General features: G+C 39.6%; 1 protein-coding gene across 1 annotated transcript; it reads right to left on the bottom strand.

The window, feature by feature from the left end:
- Positions 1-3: 3 nt before the first annotated feature.
- spg11 (SPG11 vesicle trafficking associated, spatacsin) lies at positions 4-27,343 on the bottom strand. The gene is made up of 40 exons (XM_044124032.1): positions 26,998-27,343; positions 26,162-26,349; positions 25,237-25,464; positions 24,530-24,743; positions 23,359-23,496; positions 22,560-22,939; positions 22,103-22,248; positions 21,888-22,017; positions 20,879-21,034; positions 20,614-20,780; positions 20,320-20,496; positions 19,519-19,590; positions 18,784-18,911; positions 18,068-18,240; positions 17,785-17,980; positions 16,859-17,062; positions 16,670-16,776; positions 16,236-16,381; positions 15,187-15,342; positions 14,940-15,006; positions 14,335-14,497; positions 14,011-14,216; positions 13,814-13,922; positions 12,459-12,618; positions 10,331-10,609; positions 9,855-10,055; positions 9,465-9,572; positions 8,702-8,867; positions 7,588-7,802; positions 5,596-6,325; positions 5,373-5,518; positions 3,560-3,764; positions 3,339-3,476; positions 3,065-3,198; positions 2,108-2,227; positions 1,785-1,953; positions 1,626-1,702; positions 1,384-1,539; positions 963-1,114; positions 4-858 (listed from the first exon to the last, which is right to left on the bottom strand). Exons 1-40 carry the CDS (start codon positions 27,195-27,197, stop codon positions 672-674), a joined length of 7,194 nt encoding a protein of 2,397 aa, XP_043979967.1. The 5' UTR covers positions 27,198-27,343; the 3' UTR covers positions 4-671.
- Between the last annotated feature and the right edge of the window lie 296 nt (positions 27,344-27,639).

Below are 27,639 nucleotides of genomic sequence, written 5' to 3'. Positions count from 1 at the left end.
AAATGATGGGCATGGTTTATTAGAATGTTCTGAGACACTAATGATGGTGGTACAAAGGTTTGCATTTGTATACGTTTATAAAAATATATTTTTTCCATATTAAAGGTTTCACTACACCTTCCTGACAATATAATGAGACAGAGAATCTATGATGAACCAGAGAAGCTTGATTTTTTTTCTTCCAGGTGGTCCTACTGCCATTTGCAGAATTCAAACATACCTATTACAGTCAGAAACAAGCAAAGCTAGGACTGCCTTAGCAATGTCAATAATTCCTTTGTCTGTGCTGCTGTGACATGGTGATGGTCTATGAGAATATGCTGAAATTTTACTGTATTTTACTGTATTTCGTTTATTAGGTGCAACAACTCAATGAGTAATTGTAAAAAGTATGTACAGTCATTTTGTGATCATTTTCACAGACCAACACAATTTGCTGCTAATCACAGTAACATAAATAAAGACAGAAACTGAAATCCTCAGAAATGATCCATTCTTAAATGTTAATCTTACATCATTTAGCTTAGAAAAGTTTAGTCTTTTTCATGTTTTTCATAAAACTATATTTTGTACACATGAATAATTGCTGTACACCAAAATCATTTTATTGGGTATTTACAGACCACCGGCTGTACATTGGACTGTCCTGACAGTCACATGACACTGCTCAGTCAGATAAATGCTTTACTGGCAAGTCTGTCATTCATGTAGCAGGAGGTCTTGTTATCTTGCAGCAGTGTTTTGGTGACATCGTAGAGATTCTGCTGGTAGGCCAGTCTGTAGCGGGTGTACACATCATCACAGTGACTGAGCAGACGCTTCACATTGGAACAGACGCTGCTGGGGACACCGTCCAGCCTGGAACGACACACAGAACGTCCCTCAGAGTAACAGAAGACATAATGTCAAAACCCATAATGTGTTTTGGCAAAGGCTGGGGAAGGAAACCCACTATGGCTTACTTTCTGAAAATGTCTTCAAAGAGGGCGGAGGTGAGAGGACGGTGGCATTTCAGCTCCTCCAGGTAATCAAAGTGTCCCTTCAGAACCACTTTCTGATACAAGATCTCAGCCCAGTCCGGACTGTAGCTGTAGGCTTCTGCGACAACAAACACCTGAGACACATGAAGCTGTATGAGAGCCCGCCCTGAGCCAAAACCTACAATTGTGCTTAGATGCCTAAACAAACACAACCAAACCCTCTTACAAACGCTACTATAATAGCAATGTTTCACACAAACACCATCAAACTTTCTCACATATAGAATTAAGCTCTTTTACATATCAGTTAGACCACGCTTTCAGAGCCACCAGTTTTTTTTCTTTGGAACTTAAGGAGGCATGGCAGAAAGCAGATTTAGAGAGCAGGGGGGATGCTGCACACCTGGTAACACTGTGGCAGAGCCATGATGGCACCGTGCATCTCTGCAGGCTTTAGGTTGATGATGCGTAGAGTGGATCCCTGGTTCAAGAAGTGGAGCTGAAGAGTGATCAGTTTGGCGGCACGGACACAACGACCAGCCTGATGCACACAGGAGTCCTGGTAGAGACACACAACCGCAAACAATGGCAATTTATCATGCACCACAAAGTTATTCTTAGCTGTAGAAAAGAAAGTGGAAGTACCTTGGAGAAACTTTCTGCAGCATCCTTTAGCAGACCCAATACCTTGACCAATGAGTTCTTAAGATCAGGAGTCACAACTGTATAATAAATTCAACGAGAGTGAAACTTATTCAGAAATCACAGCAGGTAATCTGTAGCGTTTGACTTTGCTCTGCTCACCCCAGTCCTGAGACTCAATCATCTTCAGCTGTGTCCTGGCGGCTATTTCATGGTTTTCTCCAATTTCCCTTCTCATGCTGAAACACAGCGCCACCATGTTGTGCTTCTCACTGTCTGCAGGGAGGCAGCGTTTGATGTAATCCAGCAGAGAAGTCTTCAAACTAGAGCTCTGCGAAAAAGAAGGGAATAAATGAATGACGGGGCTGATATGTTGCTCTGGCTGCTCATAGAATTACAAACTGGACTTAAAAAAATTTAAGTTGCCAATTCAAAAAAGTTTAAATATTTCATTGTATGCATTTAAATCTTCGTGTGTGTCAGACCTGTCCTATGTCTCTGTCCACCTTCTTTCTGAGCAGCATCTCAAAACAATGGTTCTGATGGAGCAAATCGAAGATGTACGTCATCTCATTGTACCTGCCGATACCCGTCAGCAGACGCACCTGGACACACACAAATATGTTACACACACACAAAAAAAACAACGACCTGATGAAGTTACTGTCCATTTCAGTTGCTTCACACAGAAACGGTGAGCAGCTCAGTGGGATTCAGCAGTTGGGTCAAGCTATTGTGTTCAAATTGAGAGAATTACAAACAACCCTGAATATCTGTGTTATGAGACTGTTGTACAACAGAGGGTCTTCAGTCAGAGGTTTCTTTAGAACTGCTGTAATATTCTGCCTGGCTGTAGGAAGGCAGAATATCCTGAACATCGCCATGAACAACTCTAAAGACATTTGGACGAGTTACAACATATTTAACTCATCCACAGAAGTGAATTTCTCTCCCGTGTGTGCTCATGGCAACTACCTTCTTTAACCTTTCATAGTTCTAATTTTTGAGCTGAAATAAATGCCCCCAAATGCAGTCAACCAAAGCCGCATATCTGGGCAGGTTGCTCTGTCATTAAAAAAATATATGTTGATGGCACAAAGATTTCTGGCAGATCACCAGCACAGCAGACAAATTTATAGCCCTCTGCATTTTATTTTGGTTATAAAGTTAGTATCTCGCTCTGAGCGCCATTGTGCTCAGAGTGAGCAATCTGACTCAACTTCACCTGAAGCTTCCGGCCCCAGAACAATCGAAATAAGAAGAAACAAGTAAACAAAAGGACAAGTCACCAGCTACAGATATAAGCTCCAAGTCACACACTCAACAGGTCTCAACTCTGGAAAACATACTTTCAATTTTTTGCAAAATGCCCATAGCGAGAAGGAGATCTGAGGCATAACTGAATGGATAATTCTGTTTGCAGTGGAACACTGAGGGCTCACCAGCAGGCCGTAGTGCTCTCCTGGAGCCAGGTAGGTGTGGCTGAGATGACGAGCAGCTTGGAGAACTCGAACAATTCCCTCCATGTTGCAAGTGAGACTGAAACAGCTGTGAGCCACAATCAGCAGCTCCACAACTAAACAGGACAAGCAAGGACAGGCGAAAAACTAGTTTACGTGAATCATGTCTAGTGATACATACAAATAAGGCCATTTCAATGAAACTAAACCATATTTAGTAGTTGAGTTCAGTTATGTTTGTAGGATTTTTCCATACTGGAGTTCAGGTCCCTCAGTGGAACAGTGTTAAGGTTTTCCAGCAGTTTGAGGCCCACTATGTTTGGATCTTCACACAGTCTGATCAGTTGCACCAGCGACTCCTGCCCCTCTGATGGTCTGAAAATCAGCCTTTCCCCTGGTTGAAGCAGACACAGAATAAACTGAGAAAGAGGCAAAGGGGCAAATAATATTTGATGTAAGAGGAAGCTCTGCTCTCACCAGGCTGCAGCTCCTGGGTTGCTGCCAGCAGGCCTTGAACCACAGCGTTGGAGACCAGCTCAGCCACACTGTCAGCACTGAGACCCTGAGTTTTGATGAAGGTCTTGGCCATCCTGAACCGATCTGGTTGCACCAACAGCAGCAGCTTCTCTAACACAGAATGAGGCTCCTCTCTGCTGATCTGACTGAAGGGGCACTGCAGTTCCTAAGGAAGCAACCAGAAAAAAAAAAAATAAAAAAATAAACGGTATTGAACAAAACCAAAAACGCTGCTCTGTGTTTTGCAATTAAAGTCGTGACATGCAGTAACGAAGCACAAAAGATGTAAGGTTCAGAAGTCTTTTCTTAAATTAAACCCACTCAGCGCAAATCCATTTTGGAAATTCCACTTTTGCAAAACCAAAAAGTTAACCTTGCAAATATGCTTAATCAATGTCTTACTCTATGAATCTGTGTTAAATCTCGAAAAGACTACAATCTCTAGGAGACATGTTCCAGATTCTACACAGAACACAAAGGAAGCTGGAACACACATGAGTTTTAGTTGGGTTTCATCTATCAGATCACATAGAAAACGCTCCTTTAAGACAATGTTCTTATTGTTTTTCTTAGTCGCCTTTGGTGCTTTTCTCAGAACAGAATAGACATTTTCAAAACTACTTGTCCACTCTTCAAATCAGGTGTTACTTATCCACAACAAAAAAGCCGTTTCTTATGTCTTCCAACACGTTGCAAATGCTTTTGTGCATCCAGGCAATTATGTACAATTCTCTACTTTTTCCTACATGTTCAACTGCTTTCGACATGATGGTCATCGTGTCTAATATGAATTGTCTCAACCGCCACGACATTTAAGCATAATTTCATCGATTCAATCTTAACACGCAACATGCCTGAACAGGTTATCACAACATGTCAAGCATAATTCTATACATTTCCTCCAGTACTTTCTCTTGGTGTCACTAGTTTTTACTCTGCGCTGCTTCCAGATGTTCCTCAATAATTCCCCGTCTCCCTTTTTTCTCGTTTAAAATGATGATGAATGATGGATGATTAATTTTATTTGCTAAGACACCCAAGGGCACTTTACAATAAAAAAAAAATCAATACAAGTATACACTAAAAATGAGAACAAATGTAGAAGAAAAAAATAAAAAAATGAAAGATTACAATGATAAGGCCAATGTGAACAGATGTATTTTGAGTTGTGACTTGAAAGTATGAAGTTGGTGATCCAGAGTTAGTTAGGCAAGCTGTTCTGGAAGGGGTGGTTGTTATCCACACATAGCTTTATACAGTTGGACACAGTCATGACACTAGCATCCTCTCAATGTGACTGGCACAGAGCATTCCAATCAGTAACCTCAAAACAACCTTGCAGGGCTCCCTGTGACCATGTTCTCACACTTCTCTTTGTTAGAATTGTTTCTATGAAAATCCCAAGATTTCCAGGAGCCTTGGTTAGTCAGTTACTTGTTTTTGTCAGAGTTTGGAGCTTGTAAGTAAATTCAAGGAATATGCATGTATAGCAGCAAGACGGACCAATAAACAACCAAGTCGAGGAGAAAATAAGTGCTGACCAGCTGCTGAAAGGTTATGGTAAATAGTCTGTACTTGTACAGCACTTTATTTAATCCTGAGGATGCCAAACAACATTTAGTTATTCACCCATTCACACGCTGATCGTGGTAAGCTACACTGTGCCACAGATGCGTCGAGGCACTTTGACAGACACAGAAATGAAAAGAAAATTAAGAAAAATACCACAGCAACATAGAAATGTGCAGGTTTGTACTGATGAAAGGGTGCAGACCTTGGAGAGCTGGTAGAGACTGAGAACTTGTTTGCAGTAGCTGCTTCCATGGCGACACCGATCCACCCGTTTCTGGATCTGGACAGTGACTGCATCTTCGTGGAGGGGCACCATCACAAATGAGGAAAGACTGCTGAGAGAGGGGGCTGGATGGGCAAGAGAAGGAAATTCCATAAAGGACCAATGAAGGAAAGGATTTTAGAGAAGATGTTAAAGAACATACACTGGGTTAGAGTCTTTGTTTCTGCAGGTCCTGGGGTCTTCTCTTGTGGTTCTGGTACCAAGACTCCACATGCCAGAGCATGGCAGCACAGAACCAACCATACATCTGGACTGTGCATGCTGAAATAGCGGCAAACACGACTGGCTTCATGTATACTACCCTTATCTAGTAGCTGGTCAATAAGCATTGCCAAAACTCTTCTCTCTTCAGAACTTAGATCTGATTTTGTATCCAACTCCTCAGGTTTTTCTGGGAATCCCTCCAGACTCAGGTACTTCTCCATGTTCAGGTCTGCGATGTTAGAGAACGAAAACTCCTTCATGAACATCTCATATTCGTTGGTTTCAGACGTGACTGCCGGTGGCAGCAGGTTAAACATGCTCTTTTCCTCTACTGTAGTTGTGAGAATGTGCTTCTGGACCTGACACAACCACAGCTTTTTCTCCAGCCTCTGTAGCTCATCTACAGGAACAGGAGTTTGCAAGGAAAGCCAGTGAGCTGAGAGCTGGAGCAGCACGCAGCACTCCTGGATGTCCAGAACATTTGTCTGAGCCTGGTCACCATCAGGGCCGGCGGCAGCCTCAGACTGAGATAAAAAGAACTGCGTGGCTGACTCTGGGTCAGTGCCGTCAGCTTCCAGTCGCCTGTGGCACTTCTTCCAGAAGGCCACTCGGGTCTCCAAACGTCTCCACCGCCACTTGCTCTTGTGGAAGTTTACTTCCTGAAGCAGCTGCAGGGAAGGCAGACATAAAACACAATGCATTTCGCTTTTTTTTTTTTTTTGTCACTAACAAGTTCATCTACTCTCAAGTTATATTGTCAAAACTCTAAATACAGTAATCCTACACAAAAAGCTACAGGGTATGAATAGCTGGCAGAATATTCTAGTTACAGTTAGAGGGTCTCAGAATTGTAGTTTTTAATCCAGAGAAGACACTCGATGTTGTGTAAAACTGGGTGGACTAGCCCTTTATCCATTTACCGAATCGGAATCGACAGAGAGAAGCAAACTTTAGCTTCATATAGAAAACAAAGTCAGAGTATATGGCTTATTTATGAAAGTATAAAATTAATTCTATGACACTTTGGACACAAACGAGTCTCTACACAGTGTGATATGATTTGTTCTCTGTTCGACTCCCCCTAGTGGTCTGGAGAATTCTGTTTTGTGGAGAGAGTTTGTAGTTTTGGTATGTCCTTCTTGCTCCTTTTTCCTGCGATTGCAGTGTTTTATTTATCATTGATGCCTTTTTTTGTTGGCATTAATTTTGTTGACAGAAAGTTTTTGTTTCCATTTTTTGTTACTGCAGCATTTTTTATTTTTTTCGTTTGCATCGCTTCGCTGTTGCATTTGCTTTTTGTTTTTTACATGTGTTGGTAGATCGTGTTGCCTTTTACTGCATGTTTGAGCCTGTGGGCCACCGCAGTTAGGAAAAGCTGTCTTAAGGGAAGCAATTGTAAAATCTGGAACATTTTTTAACCCACCAGAAGTGAGAATGGGTGATGTTCATAGGATTTATTTGAGTATTTAATAAGTACATCTTCTTTAAGACATGTGCTGTAGTGTAAGACATAAAGCTGCATGTGAGCATGAAAACATTCTCATGGATAAGCTATCAGACAGAAAGGGTCCTAGAAGAAGAGACTGGGGGAAATTAGATAGTAAGTTTTCCATTGAATAGAATAGGAAGCTGTCCTTGTGCAGAGGAGAAGTAACTTGATATTTGAAAGCCAAAAAATTTTATGTATTATGTAGACAATAATAAATTTGCACTAACTAGATGTAGAGTTACCAAAAGAAATGTGCAATTTGTATTAAGAGACTGGTAGAGATAGCTCACAGTGTAATATCTTTAGTGTTAAAAGTCAGGCAGTAGTAACTGTTTGACTTTTCCCTCTGGGTCCAATTTTGGTCCATTCTTCCTTCATTTCAAACATAAGTCTAGAAATTAAAACATCAGGCTAAACCTTGTGTGACCTGATGGTTCAGACCTGGCTCATGAGGAGGCGGTGGACAGGCAGACCAGCCAGCACTGCCACCTGCCTGGCCTGGCTGTAGTGTCCTCCAGTTTGCAAAGCATCCACTATCAGCTGAAACTCCTCCTGCTGGACGGAGGGGGGAATGCAGTGCAGCAGGTTCTGGGACAGAGTCACACCTGTTCCTTGCAGCAACTGACTCAGCTGGCTCAACTTCCTGAAGTCTGGACCTGGAGACACAAACAGGAGTCACACACACACACACACACGCACACACACACACACCAACACACAAGGGGTATGCTCAGAAGATATTATCTTTTTCAAAGTTTTGTTTGTCTGTATTTTCAGAATATGTTTAAAGTTTCTTATTCAAGCCTGGGTTTGGTATCCTTAGCTTCCGAAGGTTATTTGAGCAGACTGTCCTGTGCAACCTAAGGATGATTCTAAATCTAGAAATTTCAGTAACTCAATTCACCATGCGAGACAAATCACAGTAATAAAATATGCAGGATGGGCCATAAGTTTCCATACATAGGAGAATGAGAAAATGTACATTTCTTCTATATTTCAGATACCCAAGAAGATGGGTTTGACAAAAGAGCAAAGAATTGAAATTACACTGACGGCTGGAGCGGGAAGCAGTCGCATGGATTAATAGAAAACGTGGAACGAGCCTCACACACGACACTCTGGCAAAACTTGTATGCAAGTTTCAGAAAACTGGAACCACAAAGTGGTCCAAGACGTGCAGCGTCTATATATAATAAATAAAAACAGTTATCCAAAAATAAAATGTTTGTTTTTTCTATGTCTGGAAACTTATGGCCCACCCTGTAGACTGATGTTTATGAGCCTTTATTTTTGTTAGTTATGATGATTCTCAATAAAAGTAAGATTCTCCTAGCATGAAAACATGCTCTCTGGAACAATGTTGAACAAAGATACAGTTTGATGATGTGAAGGAAGTGAAGCAAAAACACAATAAATCCAGTGCAAACTTCTTTTTCATTCAAGCCCTGGCCCTATGTGATAAAAACAAATTAAAACAGCATTTTCTGAGCTGATCCTGTCAGTAAGAGATGGATGCTGCGATCACTTTGAGAGGCAACAGCCCTGAACATCTCACCGTTGGATTTGAGAAGCTTGTCAACATCAGCCAGGAGCTGCAGCAGCTGATGAAGGTCGTACTGGGAGGAGCAGCGCAGCAGCATGGTGAGGAGCAGCACTGAGGCCTGGCTCTCCACCCACTGCAGTGGAAGGCTGCCTGCAGCGGCAGGACCACCGTTTCTGAGCTACACCAAAGGAAACAGAGCAGTGTCGGTCTCTCTTCTTTTCAGCTCAGTCATATTTCTTGTCCCTCCTCCCACTCCCTCGCTCTCTCTTGGCTACCACAGTACAGTTCTACATGTCATAAAGGGATGCTGAGCCATTAAAATAAAAAATCCCAAAAATATGACAGATGCAAGAACTGCAGATGCAATTAAGCTCATCGTATACTGAGATTCAACTATAATCTTTAACACTCACGGATAACAATTTGTGGTATTTAGCCCTCAGTTTTTATCACAAATCCCAATCTACTTGAAATGCACATGAAGACAAAGGCATTTCGAAAACCCCCATGAAATAAATGCGTCATTTTATTACCTTGGCAGAGAAATAAAAACACAGGAAGAACAGAAAGTTTTTCCCACCCTGAACTTTATGTTTATTTGGTTGTGATATGACCCACAGGCCAAGTCACTGCCTGCAGTGGTCACTCTTAAAGACATTCGCTATTATAAAGCCACATCTAATATCAACATATTGTTCTGGGCAGAAAGAAAAAGATTTTTAAAACTGTTTTTTTTCTTACATAGCATTAAAATGTAATCAACAGTCCGACTTACAGTAATAAGTGTCCTCTGAAAGTCCAACAACTTTGCCTTGGCCTCAGCGAATTTTCTGTAATCGCAACACAACTCGAACATTCTCAGAACCAACACCAGGGGGCAGTCCTGAGAAAGAAAAGTGTTTGTTATTGATAGTACTGTTTTGTTTGGGAGTGCTTTTCTGTGCTAGAATGAAGATCACTATCAATCTGGGATGTACGCTGCAAAAACACACAATCTTACCAAGTATTTTTCTCTCTAGCTTCAATTGCAAACTTCTATATCTTGCTGAACAGATACTGTAAGGTAGTTTTCACTTATTTCAAGAGTAATAAGAAATTTGCACTAAAAGCGAGACTAAGAATACTTGGTAAGATTTGGTTTTTACAGTGTGTAGGTCGCTGTTACCTGCTGAAAAAGCTCAAATCCTCGCAGGAGGACCCGGATGTGACCCTGCCGCAGCAGCGTCTTCCAGATGATTGACAGGTCATGGAGGGTCCATTCGTGGTCCTGGGGGGCTTCGGCGAGGTGTGACGTGGCCTCTTCTGTTGTAGTGTCAACGACAGAGGTCAGCATCCACACACACAGACATGACAGCAGATCTGTTCCCTGTCAGTTACATGGGAAGAAAAGAACCAACAACTAGATCAAAATTAAGATTCTTTGTAAGACCAGATATCATCTTCTTCATAACACAAAATGTGCCAAACTGATGGAGACACAGATAGGCACAGTTTATAGTGACTCAGTGTATTTACTGTTAGTACAAGACAGCCGTTACGGCAACTTAAATATAACTTGACATGTAGTTGTTTGTTCTAGCCAGATAATAATCTGAATACTAAAACGAAACGGGGATTGTACAATGTAATTAGATAATTTACCTGCAGACAGGTAGCAAGTACTGCCAGCGTCGGGCAATGTCGAACTATTGCCTCATGTAGGAGAAACCGCCATGACACTTGCTTCTCCTGGCTCTGCAGCAGCAACTGGAACAACTCCCCGCCGTGTTCAGAACCCCCAGAGGCCACGTCGGTTCTCAGAAAGCCCAACTGTTCCTCGGGGTCTCGGCTCCTTCTCCGATTGTGAACCTGCAAGTCTTGAAACGCAAGGCTTAGGTGAGCCTGCAAGACGGGGTCAAAGAGACCTACCAGGGACCTCACCTGGGGAAACAAGATTGAAAGACTCATAGATGATTTGACAGTAGAATTAATTTTCAACTAAAAAAAAGAAATCAATGGCACAAGGAGCAAAGTTTAGCATCACTGGGGATGTAGAAAATCTCAAGAATTTTTTTTTTTCCATACACACAAGCCCACACACGTGTGTGTAATTATGAGTGAGGATTTTGACAATTTTTTAAAATAAAGGTCTTGATTTTTTTTTTTTTTTTTAAGAGAAAGTACACAACATGTCAAACTATTTGACCAGGTGAGGAAAAAAAAAAGTTGATAATTTCATCAGTGAAATGAAGTTTACTCTTGTTATATAGGTATAAAATGAAATAACATTTTTTTTATCAATGTTTGATAAATCATAGCTATAAATTTAACTCCAAAATAAAAAAAACACTTATGCTTATTCTACTAAAATTTATTAGTACAATAAGCATAAGTTAGTAATTATTCTACTAATTATAATTAGTAGAATAAGCAGTTGCAATGTTCTTCAGAATTGTATTACTCTCTAAAGCACACTGAGGATATCGACTGCATTCCATATGAGACAGGGATGAGTTACAGTATGCAGCCTGAGCAGAATGGATGCTGCAAGATGCTTTTTTATTTGAAGAAAACTATTAGAAGTTCAGAGCACTTTATACATTGTTAAGGCTCTTACTGAATTCTTCTGTACTGCCACGAGAAAACAGGTGCTATCGTGTTACTATTTTGGCTGCCCTGCCAAAAATACATCAATACAAAGCCAGTAGTTTACAGTCTGATAAACTGGTAACAACTTAAGCAGGAAAAACAGAACAAGATCAAGCTAAATTTTTACTCATTTGCATTAGCTGCAAAGAAGCTAGGGTATTACTCCTCATCTATCCTGTGTTCACAAGGAAACACAGAAGGGACAATCTTTTACCTGTGGATGTTTCTATCTTGTTGTCTCTATTGGGTGAAGTGACGTAGGAAAAAAGCTTCTAGATTTTTCTCCACCTCATGGCTAGATTACTTACAATTAAAACTTCAACTTCAAACCCTTGTGACATTGAATAACTTTAAAAACATGGAGATTATTACACTGGGTTACAAAAAATATTTTTTGGATGTTTTTTATGTTTCTTCAACTGAATTAGGATTATTTTGCACCACTGAGTCCAAAAATGACATCCATTTTTCTCAATCAGGTTTTTTTAAATAATTTGCTTCAGAGAAATCTGATCTTTTGACCAAATCAATGACATTTTTGTCACATCATCAGTTCATTTCAGTTAATATTTCTTTTTTTAGGAGGAAAAAAAACTTGTTTTCTAACACAGTGTATTAATGGAATGTTACAGACTTGGATTTCTGTAAATTGAATAACTACTAACGGTAAGTAGATGTAAACTGAACATTACGTCTTCATTGTGTAAAATTCTCCATCTCCTTTCTGTCCTGATCCTATCTCTCCTCCTGCTCATCACTCATTGATCCCAGATTCTCAGATGAGAGAACATGTCATGCATTTTGATCCTTATGTTGCTCCACAGTTCAGAATGTTGACCTGATGTGATTTTTGGATTCAGATGATCACAATGGCCGTAAAACACCAGACAATTTTTTTGACTGTGTCATTGTCTCCAAGTGTTTTAGAGCAACTTTTAATGTGTGTTGCTTTTTTTTTTTTTTATCTTGGTAATTATATTGCTGCTGTTGCCAAGTCTCTTTTGTAAAAGATATCTCTGATGTCAATGGAACTAACCTAGTTACATAAAGGTTTAATCATATAAAAAAAGAGGCACAGATTATATTATTCAAATAAACTAACATTTCTTAAAAAGATAGAGTGTGTTCTGTGTGTGCTCACCTGCTGGGGTGGGAAACTGTGCAGCTGGACAAACATTAAAAAGTGTACAAATTGTCTGTCCTCGGCACAGTGGCTGGGATAAATGAGACTGAGCTCCAGACTGTGGAGCTGACAGAACTGAACAGGTAAGGCCCACTCCTGAGCCGCCTCGAACGATGACCTGAGAAAACAACACACAATAATAAGGAAGAACTTCTCAACACAAGACCTCAGAATTACCTCTGTCAGTCATTCAACTGTAAGTAGTTTGGTTTTTTATGACATCACATCAGGGTTGTCAGCCTTCTGTACTATATCTGATGTTTTGCACTGTGAGATCAAGCCAAACCTTTTCTCCTCCATCCAAAGCGTCAAATAAAGAATTCTCTCACTGTCATCATTAATGGCCAGAAGAGCTGTTTTATAAAGATGGAAAGACCCTGATTCCACTTTACACTCACACTGGATAAAGGATATCATGTTTTGTATGAACCTGGAAAAAATAACCTTTACTCTCTGAAGTCATTTATTCTTTTATACTATATACACTGTGTTCCAAATTATTATGCAAGTGATATTTTCTCAGATTTTCCTAAATGGTCAATGTAAATGATGGTCAGTATAATTTTCAAGTCATGAACTATTACATTATAAATCAAATTTTACTGAACAAGGCTCTCCATGAGAACAGTATTTTTATTTTTTTCAAAAGTAAAAAACTCAAAATGCACTGTTCCAAATTATTATGCACAACAGATTTTCTAAACATTTTATGGATTATAAAGAACTGTAAACGGTCATTCATTGAATGTGCAGCGTTAAGTCATCAGCAGAGATCCTTTCTCTTTTCCATGTCGCTTGAAACCTGTGGCCTGCTTAATAATGTGGAACATCCTTCTTAAGTAGATTTCCTGTAATTGAGTTCACCAGACAAACTAATCAACCAGCTTTCTGAAATTAATTACAGTGATTCAAAGAGCCCTGACAAACAATACCATCTGTAAATTTAATAGCACAACAAAAAAAAGTTATCTTTATGACTCTTTAATCCAATTTGCATAATAATTTGGAACACGGCATATATATAAACTGACATTTTAGAATTAATAAATTAATATTATCTTAAGTCAGTTAAAACTACTCTTCCAAATAACTACATTATATGAAACATAAAAAATTATTCAACTTCCCAAAAAGTCAGGTTTTTTTTAAGAGAACAGGTTGCTTTGTACAGCAGTGACAGCAGGTACTTCAGAAATTAATTATCCAATTCAATGCATTATCCACATAGACAAAAATGAACACACATAAAGTGTTACTGGATGATAAAGGGCAGTAGATTGTGAATTTTCAAATGTGTTAGCAGGTAGGCTAACCTGCCGATCCCCCTCTGCTCCAGACTGTCTGCCACTGCAGCCTCCAGGTAACAAAGCAGCTCTGCTGCAGCTCCCGGCTCTCCATTCACCAGCTTTACTGCTTTAGACACTGAAACAGAACCGTGAAGGAGTTTACTGTGTCCCATTGGACCGTAGAGATGCTGTGTTGGACTGGCATATGTCTTAGTGTTGTTTACTTAATGTCCGCAGATTCTGCGTTGGTGTGTGCCTGTCCAGTTGGTTCCAGTGCTGAAGGATGGTGTTCATGGCTCTGATGTCGACTCTCAGCTTTAGGCTGCAGATTCCCAGCAGCTCACAGAAACATACAGCAGACGATGTCACAGACGGCTTATTGAAACACTTCAGAGCCAATCTGTACACCTGCAGCCAGACCGTCTGGAGCCTGAAACACACGCATGAAAACACAACTAAAGAAATATGCAGCTTGTCAGAAACATGGGTGCCATCTTACCTGCTATCTCAATAAACTGATAATAAAAGCTGATGTCAGATGTACTTACAGCAACTGCACATCACTGCAGACCCCCAGCTGCTGGATAAGAAAGTGTCCATATGCAAAAGATGGCCGACCATGATGGATGTAGTAAAGGAAGTCCAGGTTTTCTACTATAGCGAACTTGCCAACCAGATGAGAGCTAGAAAAATGAGGCAGTTCAGATGTTTCTGCAAAACATAAGTAAATGATCAGTTTTACTCTGTATTAAATGGATAGTTTGGCTCCATTTAATAATCTTAGAAAAACCTCTGAGAAACCGTAACTGAAGACTACGGTGGCTGACAGGTGCAGCAAACGGCAAAACGAGTTGATCTCGCCTGATTATCTGATTGTTTTCTAATACAGTGAAGCCTCGTTTTTGGAAGCTCATTTTGCCATTTGCTGTGTAGACTGTTTATTGCCATTTTCTTTCGATTCACTGAGATATTGGATTGTGGGTTTTTATTATCTGTAGGTCGTAATCATCAAAATTACAAAAAAATCTAATTAAAATATAAAATAGAGGCCTAAAACAGTTTCAGTGGTTTACATTAACAAAAATATTGAATATTTTCATTTTTTTTTACATGTGCCTATAACAGACCTAAAAAAAACAAACAATCTTCTTACCAGTGCAGTTCAGAGGGTTTGTAGTCTGCCAACTAAATAGCCTGGATGGGTCAAGAGGGTGAAGCGACTGGGATAGAACATCATTGAGGATAATTTTGTTACACATTAAGAGATAATCAGCTTTAACAATGTGACATCACATGGTATTTTAACTGTTCCACAAACTCTATTTCTTTGGTAAATGTTGAATCTCCTATAGATTACTTCAGCATTTTTTTTTTTATTTCAGAAAGGCTTGTGTGCGTACCTGGAGAAGGTGATAAATAGAGATGTCAGAGGATGAGCCATTCCCAGATGGGAAGAGGGCGGCTCTCAGCTTGTAATGAGGGGCCAGTGCCATCTTCAGGAGCTGGGGGTCAACAGTCCCCTCCAAACCTGTTGATCTCTGTCCCTGAGCCACCACCTGTGCATAACAGCACAGTTCTGTTCAGTGGTAAAATATTTAGCAAATAATGTGACTACTATAAAAAATAAAATAAAAACGGCACCAATGGTCAGAAAACAACAGCTTACTGTCAGCAGGATTTTAGATTACACTCAATGTCTGTCTTTAAGGACAAAAGACTTCAGAACATTCATATGTTGGAACACAGAGTGAAGAATATTTCATTTGGATTAAGAGCCCATGTTCTTTTACATGAGCATGTTTGTATTTCTGTTTTAGTTTTCAGAGTGAGCCACAAAATTATTGCATCTATGTTGATGGAAGATGTTGAAATTAGCGGTGCACCGATACCTACATGTGAAACCGATCTTATCAACCTGAGCAAAGGTCTAAAAACCAACCGCTGGGCCCTTTTGGTTTGCTGTGACAGAGGTTTCACTCCATGCACCAAATCATGTCTGCATGTTTGCACTTAACATTAATCACTCCACTGTTAGCAACTTTCTTGCCATATATAGCAACATTTCAAACTAAAAAAAATCTGTATAGGCAAACTAAAAAAAACAGAGTCGGCAGGCCAAGTTTTTTAAATATCGGGGATCAGCCAGGAAACTGCAACCGGCACCACTGTCCCTAATGTGAGTGATCTGAAAGGTCCTTATGAAATAAACATGTTATTACAACTCTTCATTTTCCTGTAGTTGTGTGTATGTTAACATATACACCATATATAACATGGTGTGTATATTGCATTACTATTTAACAGCAATTATCATTGTTATAGTTTCTGTAAAAACAATAATAGTTTTAACAGAAAAAAAGTAGTTTTTTTTTTCTACAACAGTTTAGGTTATAGCTTTCAGAAATGGTAAGTTAAGGAAAGACGTTTTGATTAGCTGAGGCATTTTTACCTTATCAATTCCACCATGAGCAAACATGATGGAAGCCAGCGCCAGCAGACTGTGTCCCTCGAACAGTAAGCTGCTCAGAGAGGCCTGGCTACCAGGTAGCAGCACCTGGGCGCTGGTCAGACTCGCCTGGAACACGGGATCTGGTTCTGCAAACACAGAGAGAGAAAGACTGAAAATGTACGGTCATGAAACTTCTTTAGAAATTGTTTTTCCTGATATTTAATCTTTGAGTCACATGGTGTCTGAAGATACATGAAAGAGGTTTGTTGCATTCTTAACGGCAATAGTGACATGAATGTAGTTTTCGATATGTGGAAAACAGATCTCCAAACATTTGTTTGCTTATGTTGATATTAGTGTTATTTCTTTTTTAATAATCATGACCTATGAAGAGAAGTTTGATCCCATCAGTGCAGCACATCCACTGTGGGTACCTGACAGGTCTCTGGTTATCTCCTGGGTCTTCACCATCATCTCAAACCAGGGATGACTCCCCAGCAGGTTCTGATCGGTAAGGAGGGGGCAGTTTCTGGGCGTCAGTCTGTGGAAAGGGGACCCAAAGCTGATGCTCTGCATAATCAGAGAAACATGTATTGAATCAAAACTAAACAGGAGTTCTGTACCTGTAGTGCTCCAGGTAGGTATAAAGCAGGTACTGAAGATTATGCTCCAGGCACAATGCAATGAAGACACTGTGTAGGTTAAGGCCGACAGGGGAGCAATACTGAGATACGGGGGGGGATGACGTCATCAACCCAGCACCCTGAGCTAGTCGCCATAGCAGCTGCTCCAAGTCCGACATCTCATCTGGGATAAACACACCTTTCCTGTGGTGGCAGGAGGCATTCACAGTTAAATGAGGCAGAATGTTTGGGGATGAAGTGATCTACAACCTGAAACTCAAATTTTGACAAAGGGGAAAATAACACAGAAAAACAACTCAATAACAACTCAAAAACACTTTTATCTTGGTATGCGTTTCAGGATTCAACACCCAAAAATTTCCAACGCAAAGAACAGAACATTCAGTTTGTTTCAGTTTTATGCTTTTAGACTTGTTTATTTTGCAGTTATCATCATTGTGGTATAATGGCTAGTATAAAAATCTGCTCTACAGATGATCTGTCAGAGTTGGTGAGTGGGTCACCTGTTTTTTATTTTGTAGCCGTCACTAAAATAAGCAATAAACAGAACGAGGTGTGGACATAAAGAGGTGAGCTAGAGGTGGCTCTATGACATTACTGCTTTCCAGTAGGTGAGTATAGGATATCTATATGAAAATGCAACAAATTGAAAGAAACTGTCCTGATTTGTGTGTATACTTTTCTTCAGAAAATTAAAATATTGTTAACAACTTCCACTCAACTTCCTGGTCCTCCAGGCTCCTATCCCACATCCTAACATATGATCAAAACAGGCAAAATACAGGCATTGTGTGTGTGTGTGTGTGTGTGTGTGTGTGTAAATTTATTTCTTCCCTTTTCAACAACTTTAACTTAAAACACAAGAATCTAATGACAAAGTAAATGGTTGTCATAAGCTTCTATACCTAGCTAGAAGGTCCAAGATGTTCTCCTTGAAGGAGATGCTGCATGCGGTGTTATTGTTGACCATCTCAGGAGTCATGTCTGGCCAAGAGGGGGAACCAAAGGTCCTTTGATTGTGAATCCAGTCAACCACCTTCTGATGGTGGTGAAAAGCAGTCAGGTAATGCCACAGCACCGCAGGGTCACAGCAGCTCAGCTCTGATAATAGAGACAGATGTTTGTTGTGTGTCTGTATGCTGCAGGACCACAGAGCCATTCTAGTTTTGTTTGGACTGGGAGCCTGACCTATGTGCTGCAGCCTGGACAAGCGAACAGCCGTCTGGCAGCTCTGATCCCAGGTCTTCACCCAGTCCAGTCGGAGGTTCCTCCAGAGTTCTCCCTCCTCATCAGAACTCTGGCCCACCAACTCCTCCAACACCTCTTTGCCATCTGGCTCCTTGTGAACCATCTGAGGTAACCTGGAACATATTTTGTTTTATAAAGGTCAAAACACAGACTTCTTCTATATCAACACTGACAATGTAAATTTAAGCCATCAGAAATTATTCTGTAATTTCCAAAGAAAATATTGTGGAAATTTTAGGCTGGTCAAATTTAAAAGTAAATGGGTGGGAAATTAACTGGGTGTATAAAAAAAAAAAACAACAACTGTTCAATATGTATAAAAATAAAGAAATGAAAACTTTCACCATAAAACCACAGAGTTACCATAAAACAAGTAGATAAATATACATAGGTAAAAAAAAAAAAAAAAAAAACAGAATAATGAAAATGATTTATTTTTATCATTAGATACATTTCCACAAAATGCATCTAGTTTAAAATATAAATCTCTAATTTTCTGACATGGATCATTTTAAACCACTTTTTTTTTTTTTCCATTCTTGTGTTTGCTGTTTTAGTACATTTCATTTTCTCTCATTTAGTTTCCATTTGTTCTGGTGGCCCTGAGAGGCACATTAATACCACAAATAATGAGCAAAGAAATGCAGGATCTGTACCGTTGTGAAAGGGGGTTAGCTGGGCAGAAGACTGCAGGCAGCAGGCCAAGCTTCTCTACCTCACAGATGAACGAGACGCCCTGCAGCTCTTCTTCAGTCAGAGAACTCTGCTTTGACAGATCCTCTACCTGATGGATGGAGCGCAGAGTTACAAAGACCAAACCAGCATGGCCAATCAATAGAATAGATAAATGACTTAAAACCAGGGCTTGCCAAATAATATGAAGGTCTAACTTTCTGCAAGGCCTTTGAAAACAAGCTGCTTTATAAAATCTCTGATTTAAAAGATTGTAACTAGAGGCAAAGCATATGTCAGCAGGTGTTTGTTCCATGATATTAGCCCTGCCCGCTGAAAAATCATGTTTGGTTTTTATTAACAGTGCAAATTAACAGAAATAAACACAACTGTAATAAAGATTACTGCGTGTAATGGAGCTATGCATGAGTTTCAGATTTGTGATGGAATTATAAAATAAATAAGCTTCCTGAATATTCTAACTTTTTTCGATGCTCCTGTACAAGTGCAGGTTTGGGCTGGCAAGGTGCCAAATTCTATGAAAACATAAAAATCGTAACGATTATGACATCACTTTATTCACAATATGTGTCAAAATATATAAAGACCTACAACAAAATCACATTCAAGTACAAAGGTACCAAAAACAAAACATACTGGTCAACTCTCACAGAAAGGTCACGTCTGGTTTGGTGTTTGTTGTAAGAACTGTGACTCACCAACAATTCCCGGAGTTCTTTGTTGTTGGTATAAAGGCAGATGCTGTGAAGCTCTTTCTTCACACTGAGACCCTGCAGACAACAAAATGTTGCAGTTTGCCTTGGAAAATTATTGGCAGGGATTAAGCTGAACAATCAATCAGCTTATTACCAAAAGGTATGGTAAAAGAGTAAGTGTTTTTAATTTCTAGGATTTTTTTTTTTTTGCATGTGGAAATAATAGAAATGATCCGAGTAAAAAAAAAAAAAGCACAATAATCTTGTAATTTCAGTCTCTGCCCAACAAAACAACTGATGTTCATTCTGCAATTAATTTGCTTACTCAGAGCTGTTCAACCTATTATATGTTCTAACATCATTTTACATCAAGTTCTACCATTTATTCCTCTTTGATTTGTCTGTAAAATTTTCTCATTGCTGTTTAAACTCTTAATAAATATCATTTATTCTGTAAACGTTCTGTGCTTTCATCGACTCTCTCAGTCGCTTAATGGGTTCACGATCCTACATGTTAGAAACTCAAGGAGTCCTGAGAATAACAGATTTTGTCTTACTCATTAAGGTCAAACTAGCAGATTAAGTGTTTCCCCATCACTGAACATTTTAGAAAAATAATTAGATTTGAAGAAAAAAAAACAGACCTTACATTTTCTTTACGTAGCCCTAACCTTTTTCCACATTGTCTGTTTGATGTCAGTCAGGAAAACCAAATTTAGTTACCAATTCCCAGAATAGAATATTGTTTTATGAAAATATTCCTACAAGCTGTGTGCTAGTTTCCAGTTGGATTAGTGTTCTTACCATATTGGTCAGGAGTTTTTTGGCAGACTTTAGGTCCTTGCACTGCAAACAGGACAAAACTTGGCGCAGGCCCACCTTCCTCAGAGCCGACAGCTGCTTTTCAGGCCGGCTCTGTCTCCACATTACGGCCTGAGCTCGGGGGATCTGATTGGTCAGGATCGACTGATGGATAACTTCCTGCAAAACAAATTCAGTCTGATAATTACATACTTGATGACAACACAGTACAAAAGGTACACTGTGTTTTTCTAATGGGTCATGCTACAACAAATAAAATGCAAGTTGAAACATCACCTCAGCTGAAAGTTGCTCCCAGTCATCACTCTTTGCTCCATGGAGAGGAGCACTAGTATCAGATGTGGAGTTGCCTGAAGCCCAGGGGAATCTCTTCATATAACCCCTCAACTCTGTGACATACTTGCCCAGAACTTCAACATGGCTCTGCACATCTGACTGCTCATCTACAAACACAACAAAAACACCTCCAGCTCTCTGAATCCCAAATAGTGAAAAAGCATTTCAGTAAAGTGAAGTAACTGTGAGCTGCGGTTTGCCTTACAGTGCGACCAGAGGAGCACAGAACGGATCTGTGTGTTAATGAAGCTCATGGTGAGGTTGAGCAGCTGCTCAGAGAACTGTCGGCTCTGCGCTTCACTGTTTAGCTCTCGGACAGCCGAACACAACAAATCCAGTGCAGGCAACAAGTCCTGGATACCTGCGTGGAGATCAACCAACAAACTCAAAAGGAATCCTTAAATCAAGGAACTCTACAGACTTTTAAGAACATAGTGTCACATTAACATTTCACAAATACTAGTTTAGGGCAACAATTGCCCAATCTGAGAATTGAGCAGTTGAAAATCTGAAAATTAATGAATTATATTGGGAGAATAATTTTTTGGAACAATGTTTCTCCATTATCATTATGGAGAGTCATAATGACAATGGTATAAAATAAGGCTTCCAAAACAAAAGTGTTTTCTCCAAAAGGATGCAGCTGAAAGGTCTGAAAATGGCAGAGAAAAATTTAAAAACCCTTCATGAGCTTATACATTTAATTTACTGAGCATCTATTGGAACATGTGAAAACCACAGTTTGGAAACCAGACACTAAAACTGAAATCCCTGTTAGCAAATATTGATGTCTTCTTTCGAAGTTCAAACATTGTTTGCTAGCAGTAACTGCTGAAAAGGGTACAGGCAAAAACAGTGCCATCTTTTTTGGCAAAGCCATTTTCATTTATAAAATATTCAACCGAGTCCATAATTTAAATTAAAGTCTGACTTGTCGTAAATATGGTAAAAGCTACAAACGAACTTCTGACTTAATTAGACTTCAGTTTTAAGTTGTTTCACCAGCATATTTTATATGTTTTAACAAATATATCAGATCAGACACTTGGAAGCTTTACATCCCAACTCTAAGGCTTAAGTAAACTTTTTTTTACATTTTTTTTTTACATTCTTTGGCAGCAGACCTATAGGGGTTCAGTGGAGTAGAAGCAAAAAGTGATACGTTAGTTTACACACCGTCGTGGTTAAAGTCTTCTTGAATCCTGTGTACTTACTGTCTTTGAGACTCAGTTTGGAGTCTGCTAACTGCTCAGAAAAACCAGCTGTTGCTGATGGGATCAGGACATTTTCTTTACTTTTCAGGTACAAATCCACTGTGTCAAGCTGTCGGTTTTTCAGTCCAGCCTGCATGCAAAACAAAAAGCAAAAGAAGCAACACAGAGGAAATCAATTGATAAATATATTTTTTGTAGTAGACTTAGATTCCTACCTGCAGCGCATGGAAGGGAATGGAGCAGTGCCCCCAGCTGTTAAGGTGACAGACAGTGTCCACTGTTGCTGCACTGCCAAACAACATCAGCCTGCTCAATAAATCCTGCTGGGACATGGAAAACAAGACCTGGAACACCCCTGACCCTGAAGAAAAACACACACATCACTGTGAGGGAGGAGGAGTGATGATGTGTTTATTAGTTCTGACAGAATAATCAATCTGTGTAGTCCTCAAATGAACATTGTCTGCTTCCTGTGGATGGAATATTTTAGTAGAAATGTTTGCAAACTGCCCAAGAAACATTGGAGATAAATACAAACTGTACACAAATTTTACATTTGTTTTTGTCCCCTTTAAAATGGCATTTCAATGGCTAAGAAATTAAATGTGCACATAAGATGCACCAGTGTAAGATATAAAAAATAAATAAATACTGTGCCACTACTTAGCTTACTCTTCAGCAGCAGTCTGTGCTGTCTCTCTCCACTGTGCTGCACTGGCACAGCCGCTCCTTCTGCCTGGTGGTAGCTCGTTCTCCCAGACTCCATATCCCATAACGCCACTGTTGTGTGTGTGTTGCCAGGAGCAACAAAGGTCAAAAGAGCAGAGAACTCAGAAACGGCAAGAAGAGACGGAATGGAAGAGTCAAGGACAGAGAAGGCCACGGTCGCCCCACTGGGAGGCACCCTGCTGTGGGAGGACATGGCAGCTGGGTGGGACTGCAGGTGGGGGAGTGAGTGGAACCATGGAGCCCCTGCTGACTTAGAGGGGGAGGAGGGATAAGCAGCCTGCTGCGCTCTGGCATACATGGATGCTAGACAAGAGTCCCAGGCACTAGAAGAAGAAGAGAAAGTCTGAATACCCTCAAAGTCATTAATCATTAATCTGAAAGGCACAGGACAATTTGTCAGACATGATCAACATCCTTAACTCAAAGTATGAGCTATGACCATCTGGTTAGAGGTACAACATCCCGAAATATAAACTGAATTTTTTGAGAACTTTATTCCGCGCACTTACTTCAAAATACTGCGTACAATAGTTGTTTTTCTTTTGTATTCATTTGTCATTTAAAGCAAATTTTGGAACTTCACTCACGAGTGGTTCAAGTTCGTTTGGAAAAACGTTCCTCAGTGTGACATTTATGTGTGTGTGGAGGAACAGCACTGAATCCATTACAACTGTATTGTTTTCAAGTGGACAGTAAAGGTATGCTGCATCGTAAAAGGACAGTCTGTCCTCAGTGGTTGTACCGGTTTTCACTGAACGGAGAACCAACAGCAGCAAGACTGGATCTGGAGCTGGACAGGGCGTCCGGGTCTCCTGGGTCCTTGGGTAGAAGTGAGGAAGAGGACTGGAGGCCAACACAGTGGAGATGTTCTGGGTGTTCCCTGGAAGACAGTTTTACTTTATTAAAGTGCAACAAACCAGCAGGTCGTTTTTTTAGTAACCAAACAGCTAAAATATTTTCCAACTGTAGTCCAAACTGCCCCGGCGCAAACGCCGTACTTATAAGAGTAGTTTTACTGCATTTTTTACTTTTACTTGAATAATATTATTAACTAATCCTGCTCTTATTTGCAATAGTGTATTGTAGATTTTAAAATGAAAGCATAAATTACTAAAAAACTGTCATTTTCAAGAAAACATGGAAATTTCTAAAAAAAAGAATTCTCAGATCCATCTCAAAGTTTTTGAGTGTTTTTTTTCTAGAAATGTTCTCGTTTTCTTCTAGGTTTTTTTTTTCTGGAGGAAATGTACTTCTTTTTTTTCCCCACCCTCAATGGCCCTTATGTGCCATAGTACTTACTTGAGTAGAAAGACTTTGCATTTAAAGAAATGGTCTTTGAGGCAACGGCTGGAAACATTTTCTCCACGTCACTGTTTACAATATTATTGTTTATTTTATATTCATAAACATGGTGATTTTTATTTGAAATGTTTCATAGAAGTTTGTTTATGATTCTTATTAAATTTACTATGCTCCCTTAGCTAAACTACTCTGGAGCCGGGGCTGAGTCAAAAAGACTAGAGCTACATTTAAAAACTAAAGCCTCATGGTCTACCAACCACTATGCTAAGTGTTAAAACAAGAGGCCAAATCTTTGAGAATCATATCCTTATTTTTGCTACACATAGACTTAGCCTTACACTAAATCTATGATCGATAGTGATCATAATATACTGAGAGAAAGTAACTAGGCAATGTTTTGTCACATCAGTTCTATATGTAAGCATCAGCATGTGTTCAATCTTTTAGACAAAGAGCAAATATCACTGTCACCCAAATGTCTATTTCAAATTCAGAGTGAGGGAGTAACACACATGAAGGAAAGTCTACAGTAGACCTCAAGGAGAAATGCCATACATCACCGCTGTAAACAAAGCACTTAGAAAACCTTAACAGAGAACTGGCTCCTGTACCTGAAGTAGTGGTTAAGGTTAACAGCGACTGCTGCATGAGACTGAGTTACAGCTACAGCTGTGCAGAGATCTGCTGACACCTGGAAAAGGCAGAAGGAGGAGGAGGAGGAGGAGAGAGGAGAGGAAGTCAGGCCGCCATCCGGGCAACCAGAGCTCAGGTAGGAAGGGATGTCGATGCTGGCCAGCAGAGAGCCATTAGTAATGGCATACACATCTGATTGGATGGACAGATTAGGGAAAACACTCTTTGGACAGAAATGCATTGTTTCACACACTAAAAAAAACAACCAAAACAAACTTTAAAATGGTAATCCATTTTTTTAAAGATTACCAATCACATCACATTTACAGCCAAATTTCTTGTCTGTATGAGGAACAATAACAAACGGAGAGAGCGAGTTTATTATATCCAGGGATTCTTTTATAAACCTGGTTTAAAGCTGCAGTATGAATGTTCTTCACTCATATTCTTTTTCCAGCCTTATCCAAACTTTTAAAAGTAGTCATAACCTATTCTATTCTGAATGCTGCTCCCAGGATTAGGACTAGTGTTTTACATGATTACCGTTTTCTTTAATTCTCCACCGATTAGGTCGTGCTTGTTTGGGGCTGTTGCTTTATTATGAGGAGACATAACTTCTGCAGCTTTGATTTACATTGAAAAGCAGCATTTTTACCATCAGTATAAGCGGCTTTTTGCAGGATACGTATGAGTCCACTGGAGCTGAGGACAAACAGGGTTTCTGCACAGACACAGTGGTGAACAGCAGTATGTCTGTCACTGGTCGTTAGCTGGAATCTGCAGCAGGAGATCGTCTTTGGTTCTTGTGAGGCCTGTTCCCAGTGCAACTGCAGAATCCAGTCATTGTTTACCAGTACACAGCACTGGTTGGCCATAAAGGACAACACCTGAATGGACACCAGCTCACACACACCTGGCAACAAGAGCATAACACTGAGTTACAAAAAACTGTTTTTGGGAAAGTCGTTTATATTTTTTCAATTGAATTAGGATTTATTAATTTTTTTTGCACCACTGTATCCAAACATGACATCCATTTTTCTCAATCAGGTTTATATTCTAATTTGCTTTTGAGAAATCTGATCTTCTGACTAAATTGGTGAAATTTTTGTGACATTATCACAAAAATGTCCACATTTCTGCTAATATTTCTTTTTTTATAGGAGAAAAAAAAATTCTACGAGTGTTTATTATTCAATGTACAGAAGTCCAAGTTTGTAATACTTAATTAAAACATTCGTAGAAAACACTACTAATGATAAGTACATGTGAATTGAACATTACGCCTTCATTGTGTAAAATTCTCCGTCTCTTTCCTGTCCTGATGGAATCTCTCCTCCTGCTCATCATTCATTGATCAGTTTCTCAGGAAACCAATCCAGATGTGAGAACAAGTCATGCATTTTGATGCTCATGTTGCTCCACAGTTCAGAAAGTTGACCTGATTGAGCAAAGCCAATGTGATTTTTGGATTCAGCTCATCGAAATGACCCTAAAAGAGTTGAAAAACCCCAGACAATTTTTGGCTGTCAACCAGTGTAATTTGTAACATTAAGACTTTCAAAACAAAATTCAGCAGGTGATAAATGTAAGGACAACTGATTACTCACTTTTGTCGCTCTCTTTGACAATTTCCAGCAGATTATCGACATTACACTTTTGCACAGTCAGTAAAGAAACTGGGGTGGATTGTTCTGCTTCAGCCTTGAACAGCGTTAAGTCACCCTGTGGTCCAACAGCCAACAAATTAAAGCTGCTGACTCCCCAAACGCTTGTGTTCACCTCCTCCCAGCAGAAACTATGAAGAGGGAAAATATTTTTTTTGTTTAATCTGCAGAATAAGTACTACTATCTGCAATTACATAAAGCAATTAATTTGGATATGATTTTAATGCATACCACATCCATTAAAAATAGACTTCATTAGCTGACTTTGCATTTAACAAAACTACAAATAAGACCCTGTCCAGGTCACATATAGTAAGTATTTACATTTAGTCAGAAGCATTACTTTTGTAACTTTTACACTACTACCATGTGTAACTTTACTGAAAAAACAAACAGTTTGTTTCTGGTTTCAACAGTTTGTTGAAACCAGAAAGGTTTCAAAAGACTTCTGAATTTATTTAGCAGTGTTTACTGAATTTATCATTTTATAGTAGTACTATTTGTGTCTTTAAAACTACCAGAATTACGCACCATCCTGCGCAGGAAGAAAAAAAATGTGTGGATGCTGCTGTGAGATAATAAACGAACATGGCACAAGAGTCTTAATTTTTTATTGCTAAAAAAAAAAAAAAAAAAAAAAAGATTTTAGGGAAAGATTTTATTGTAGGATGTCACTGTTAAAAACTCTTGTCTGTCTCGATTCGGTTCGAGCATAAAAAGTTGTTTAGTACAAATCTTGCTTTACAAACACGGGAAGTGAAGACCAGTCAGAACTCACTCTACAAAGCAGCCATCCGATGCAGCCGGAGGGGCCTCTCTATCCCCAGGGTCCCACACCAACAGCTGGCCCGAGACGCCAAGACAGCAGAGGAGGGAGCCCGCAGGGCACAGCTCGGCTTTCTGGATGTCTGCAAGCTGACCACAGTGCTGGTTCTCCGGGATAACCAGCACCTCTATGGCGTTCTGCTCGTCAAACATCTCCTCTCAGTTTCAGAACAGTTTGACCGGTTTAAAATGTCTTGATAAAGATATCTGAATAACAAGATGGGAACGATTTAACCATTTCCTTCTCTTGTCAACAGCTTCCCAGTTCTACGAGTCACGTTACTTGTAGTGTCAGCTGACAGAAATAGCTTCTTCTTCTTCTTGATTTTATTGGCGGTTGGCAACAAACTTTAAGCAGCATCACCGCCACCTACTGGTATGAAGTGTGGCTCATGTGGTTCATATTTATATGAACTACATATCCATATGTGGAATTGATATACATGATAGATAGATAGATAGATAGATAGATAGATAGATAGATAGATAGATAGATAGATAGATAGATAGATAGATAGATAGATAGATAGATAGATAGATAGAAAGATAGATAGATAGATAGATAGATAGATAGACAGATAGATGTGTTTCCCGC

Source organism: Gambusia affinis, linkage group LG08 (genome assembly GCF_019740435.1).
Source record: "Gambusia affinis linkage group LG08, SWU_Gaff_1.0, whole genome shotgun sequence".
NCBI classification, from domain to species: domain Eukaryota; kingdom Metazoa; phylum Chordata; class Actinopteri; order Cyprinodontiformes; family Poeciliidae; genus Gambusia; species Gambusia affinis.
This window is presented reverse-complemented; position numbering and strand designations above follow the sequence as displayed.